This window comes from Loxodonta africana, chromosome 18, assembly GCF_030014295.1.
Source record: "Loxodonta africana isolate mLoxAfr1 chromosome 18, mLoxAfr1.hap2, whole genome shotgun sequence".
In the NCBI taxonomy this organism is placed as follows: Eukaryota; Metazoa; Chordata; class Mammalia; order Proboscidea; family Elephantidae; genus Loxodonta; species Loxodonta africana.
Window position 1 is genome coordinate 34,947,814 of NC_087359.1, and position 5,991 is coordinate 34,953,804.

The window sequence follows — 5,991 nt, forward strand, 5'->3', positions numbered from 1 at the left end:
CCTGAATGCATGTCAAGTTCCGATGGACTTGACCAGCATCTGGTATAATGATCAAGACGAAATGAAGAAGAATAATAGCAAAGTGACTTACATCATCCCCTCAGAAGATTCACAAGCATAGAAAGAAGATGACAACAACATTCTGTGACAAGAAGTTTCGTGCCAGCATGTAGTTTCTCAGCAAGGTTTGGGAACAAGTTTATTACAAGAACAGGCTCTTTGCAAAACGATTGAGGAAATGTGCTCTTTGGTGGGTGGTAGGTCTGTGGTAAGTGGGTCTATAGCAAGAGGATCAGTGCAGGATGGTTGGCATCAGCAGCTGGGGTGGCAGCAGGCAGTCCTACAACAGGTGGTCTGACGGCAGGCTGGGTGGGGGCAGGGCTGGCAGCAGCTGGACACGCAGCAGGCTGGGCGGGGGCAGGGCTGGCAGCAGCTGGACACGCAGCAGGCTGGGCGGGGGCAGGGCTTGCAGCAGCTGGACACGTAGCAAGTTGGGCGGGGGCAGGGCTGGCAGAAGCTGGACACGCAGCTGGTTGGACAGGGGCAGGGCTGGCAGCAGCTGGACACGCAGCTGGTTGGGCGGCAGCAATTTGGTTGGCAGCAGGGCTGGCAGCAGCTGGATCCGAAGCTCTGGGGTAGGCCACTAGTCAGGCAGACACATGTTGGGCGGTAGCAGGTTCTCCAACAGTACACAGGGCCAGAGCAAGCTGGCTGGCAGCAGGGTGTGGAGCAGCAACTAGGGCGGCAGCAAGGCTGGCCGCAGCTGGACCCACAGCTGGTTTGGCCAGCACAGCTGGACACAGAGCAGGTGGGCTGGCAGCAGGGTGTGCTGCAACAGGAAGGACGGCAGCAGCTGGTCTGACAAATTGGTTGGCAGCTGGTGGTACAGCAGGTGGTTTGACAAGTTGGGCGGCAGCAAGGCTGGTAGCAGCTGGACCCAGAGCAGGTGGGCTGGCAGTAGGTGGTTGTGCAGCAGGTGGGCTGGGAGCAGATGGTTGTGCAGCAGGTGGGCTGGCAGCAAGGGGGACAACAGGAGTGGGTCATGGTGTCAGGTGTGGAGGGTGGGCTTCTGTTCAGAGGTGAGTTTCCCAGGTTCTGAGAACTCCTTCTGTTCTGGGGCATTTATACACTGGACCCCCAAAGTTGGGACCAATGAGCAGAACTTTTCCTTGTTATTATTTACTATACTCTTTTTCATGACCCACAGGAAATTGGCCAAGAAGGAAATCTTCCCTAAGTATTATGAATCTTCTGAATATACATGATTGAATTGTTGTCCTAACTGATAAATAACTCATAAGAACTTATTTCCAAAAATGAGAGAGACAATCAACATCAATAGCATCATTTAACTATGAACCATCATTTTTTAAAGGGAGTGCATCAGTTGATCACCTGACAGTTCAAGTTCATTTAGGGAAGAGGATAGAACCATTGTCATACCGCCTTCTTTTTTCCCTCAGTGCCCCATAGAGTGGGATGCACCTCTGAAGATAGAGCATGTTGTTGATGAAACTGTGGTGACAAGTTTGAGCCATATTTTAGCACAGTTTGAACTAAAACCGTAGTTTACCAAGGTTTAGTCCCTGGGTGGTACAAGCGATTAATGTGCGCAGCTGTTAACCAAAATGTTGTAGGTCTGACTCTACCTAGAGGGACCTCAGAAGAAAGGCCTGGGGATTTACTTCCGAGAAATCAGCCATTGCAAACCCTATGGAGCACAGTTCTACTCTGACACACATGGGGTGACTACGAGTTGGAATGGACTCCACAACTGGTTTGGTTCGGTTAACAAGGTATTTATCTGTGCCACACAAAATCCTGATTCAAAGATAGGTGACTATCAGCAGCAGACACTTGGTATCTCCACTTTGGTATCTTATTTCTTTGAAGAGGACACTGAGTTTAATTATAATTGACATAATCTCTTCCAAACTGAGTTCCAAATCTGTAGAGAAAGTCACTACCAGACCTACCCCCGGGACGCTTATTTACCATCTCAATGAGACAAACTGGCACAATACCCTCAACAGCGGGTTCAAACACATGAAAATCATGGCTATGGGGCAGGAGAGGAGCTGACTCCAGGCAACTAACAACAAGTGGTGAAATGCAGTTACTCTGACAAAGAATTTTTCCTTGAATTGTAGTTTAAAAATGCCAAGGCCCAAAAGTGTATTTAATGCAGGGAAAAAAAAGGAAAGCGATCACTCCATCATCTGTATCAATGAAGCTAAGGCAGAATAGGGTGCATACTACCTTGGATGCTTAGCAATTTCCATATTTGGCTAACCTAGAGCCTCAGAGTGGGCTTTTGATACAGTTTCATTTGCTCTGACTTAAGCTGCGGCTGAGGATTTCTGGGGCTGCTGCAGTATTGATGGCCTTGGCTGTACAAGTGGATAATCCCCCTGTTTGCAGATCTTGCCAAATAATCTGCTGCTGTTCACTGAGTAAGGAGCCCCGCTGGGGCAGTGAGTGGTTAAACCCACCAAACGGTGGTGGTTCGAACCCACCAGCTGCCCTACAGGAGAAAGGTGTGGCAGTCTGCTCTCAAAAGATTATAGACTTGAAAGCTCTATGGGGCCTATAGGGTTGCTATGAGTTGGAACCCACTCAATGGCAATGCGTAGTAATAGCAGTTCCTTGAGTCAGAATAGAATCATGTTGGGAAATGGGATGGGATGGGGTATTATTCATCTCTGTGTCTCTTCGTTGAGAATAGGCCCAGCGCATCATGGGAATCAATCATTCTTGAAAAGGAGAACTAAGTTTGCTAGCTTGAAAACTTGGACTGACAGTAATTTGTACTAGGACTGGAGAATTGTGGTTCTGGTTTGAAAAAGCGACACAATGACCAATTCTATTTTGAACGAGTCAAATTTGAAGCCACATACCTTAAACGCAGCCCATTGCACTCCACATTTCTTAGCTTCTTCACAATTCATAAGTGCACTGTGCTAATTTCACTGCCAGCCATTTTACTGTAATATATGGGGGGGAGGTCTGTTTTATTGTGTATTAACATATCTTGTTTGCATTTACTTTAAGCACTGTCCAAATAAAAGGCTAACTCTACATCAATATCCTACCAAAATCAGCATGTCTTTAGAAAGACAAACAATAGCAAGAAAATAATCCTGGGCATGGCAACAGCAGCTCCTTAACATCCCCCTCAAAACAAACAAACAAAACAAATAAACAACAAACAAACAAAAACCCTGTTGCTGTCTAGTCGATTCTGACTCACAGCATCCCTATAGGGCAGAGTGGAACTGCCCCATGGGGTTTCCAAGGTTGCAATCTTTATGGAAGCAGACTACCACATCTTTTTCTCACGGAGCAACTGGTGGGTGCAAACCAAGAATCTTTCAGTTAGCAGCCGAGCACTTAACTATTGTGCCACCAGAACTCCTTTTAGTAGCTCCTTCCAAAACCAAAAACCCATTGCTGTGGAGCAGCTCCTTCGAAGGGTGTAAAAGAGAACTTAGGGGAGAAGACTTTCAAACTTGAGACCATTTCACTGTTGCTAGGTGGACAGAAAAAGAGATTAGCGAGGGATCAAGATCCTGGATGAAGCCAATGGCTGGAGGTGGGGTTGAACTTGAAGGTACAAATAAAAGGTGACTTTGAAATGAGACATCTGAAAAGACAAGACATTTTAGTAATTAGGGTGAAAAAATGCAGGTGAGATGGCAGTCCCTGATGGCCTTGGTTTCCTTTACAATGACAAATTTAACAACAATCACTCCAGCAATGGCACTCATACTTAATATTCACTGAGTATTTAACATATGAAGACTGTACTGAATTCTTCACAAGCATTATCTCTTAATCCTCACAACACTAAGGTTGGTACTGTTAGGATTCCCATTTAAAATCAGAGAAACGAGGTTTAGTGAGGTTCAATGACTTGACAGAGCAAGGCGTCAGTGGAGCCATATTGTATTCAGGCCTGACTGCCAAACTCGTGTTCTTCCCATTCCTGCATTCCATAAAGCTGGAGGTTATGTTCTTAGTGAGCACTGTAGATCATGAGACTAAAATGGTAGACATGATTTGAAACTGAGCTGTGAAAAATGTGAAAATGAATCAATAAGAGAGGGGCAACTGAAAAACTTGAAGAATTGCTTGACCAGCTCTTGGGCTGGTGGACTGGCTTCTTCTAGCCCCCATTTGCACACATCCAAATAATGTCAGCTCTGAAAGTACAGTTCAAGAGCTACCTCCTTCCTAGCATTTTCCCAGATCCCCCCACCTGACTGTGACCACTCTTACCTATTAATTCTCTAACATTTTATTTCAATTTTTCTTATGGTCCCTTGTACTTTAACCTTGGAATAAAGCTATTTGTTTATGTGTACATTCTATCTCTTCCAGACAGCAGATTCCTGCTACAAAGCCAAGTGATGTTAGTGCTTTACCTCTTAGTATTTCTAATTTTCTCGATTACTCAGCAAGGTTGGCATCATTTTCATTTTATAAATGGGAAAACAGAGGTGCAGAGCAATTAAGAAACATGCCCAAATGCCATAGGGTGGCTGAATTGGGTTAAGACCAGGTCTCTCTGATTACAACCTCCTTGTTCCTTCCCTTTGCCCCAAAACACAATGTATTTGGTTAACACTAATTAATATTTGCTCGATAAATGAGTTCTTGGCTCTGGACGCAGTCTGGTCTAACCTGACAGCAGTTGACTTTTATCCATATGGGCGCTTTGAAAACGGCTCTTTGTTTCATGGACTCATGGGGTAATGACACTGAAGAAATAGTGACCACATTAAAGAATGGTGACAAATCATCAGAAGATAAACCTGTAGTAAAGGTACAGCACACACCAAATTGTCTTCCCTAAAACAATGTGAAACGCAGAAGAGAATTTCAGGAAAAAATGATATCTTGGATAAAGCCAACCAGAAGGAAGTTCTCTCTTCCATCAAATATAGGCACTCAGTATAATTGCCTAAATTTGACACATGCTTTTCAAATCTGATAAACAACAGCTAAGACATAATGTACATTTCAACAGGATATTCAATTTTTTTTTATCTTTAGTGGCCTATGAAATGACAGTTTCAGCAACATGAAAACTGTTCTCTAGTGGGGGTTATTTTCTATGAATGCGTAGGAGAGAATGCCCAGCTAACAGGCAGACTCTGATTTGTCACAGAAGAGAAAAGTGGCTGAAGAATGAGAAATAATCAAGGACCAGAGGTAATATTGCTAACACCTCTCTCCCACACACCCCCAAAATGGAGGGGAGGGCACAACTAATTTGATTTTTAGATTAAAAAATGTACCTAGAAAACACATTAGTGGTAGAATATAGTTCCTTCATTAGATTTATAATATTTCTCAAGAAAAACCCATTTGTAATTATCTGTAATTGAAGATACTGGTGACAAATAGAGTCCTGCGTATGGTAACATAATCTGCCTGTTAGCTGGGCATTCTCTCCTATGCATTCATAGAAAATAACCCCCCCTAGAGAACAGTTTTCATGTTGCTGAAACTGTCATTTCATAGACCACTAAAGATAAAAAAATATTTGAATATCCTGTTGAAATGTACATTATGTCTTAGCTGTTGTTTATCAGATTTGAAAAGCACGTGTCAAATTTAGGCAATTATACTGAGTGCCTGTATTTGATGGAAGAGAGAATTTCCTTCTGGTTGGCTTTATCCAAGGTATCATTTTTTTCCTGAAATTCTCTTTCGTCCCTCAGCAGGCTATACAAGAGGATAAGGGACAAAGAGACTTTCAAAACAAACAACCTTCCTCTCTGGGAAGTGCACCCAGAGCCTCAACCCACTGACAACATGACCAGCTCCTATTATGGTTCTGTCATTTCTGACCAAGGTTCTGGCAAGAGACCTGCTGTGCCCTCAGCTCCTGCCAGACCACCCGGTACTGAACGATCTGCTGCTGCCCTTCCTGCTGTACCTTCAGCTGCTGTTGCCTGGTCTGCTGCCAGACCACCTGTTGCCACA

General features: G+C 44.3%; 1 protein-coding gene across 1 annotated transcript; it reads right to left on the minus strand.

Annotated features, from left to right (window-relative positions):
* Positions 1 to 312: 312 nt before the first annotated feature.
* LOC100664761 (keratin-associated protein 9-2-like) lies at positions 313 to 1,044 on the minus strand. Its single transcript, XM_023553412.2, has 2 exons — positions 692 to 1,044; positions 313 to 616 (listed from the first exon to the last, which is right to left on the minus strand). Exons 1-2 carry the CDS (start codon positions 1,042 to 1,044, stop codon positions 313 to 315), a joined length of 657 nt encoding a protein of 218 aa, XP_023409180.2.
* Positions 1,045 to 5,991: the final 4,947 nt, after the last annotated feature.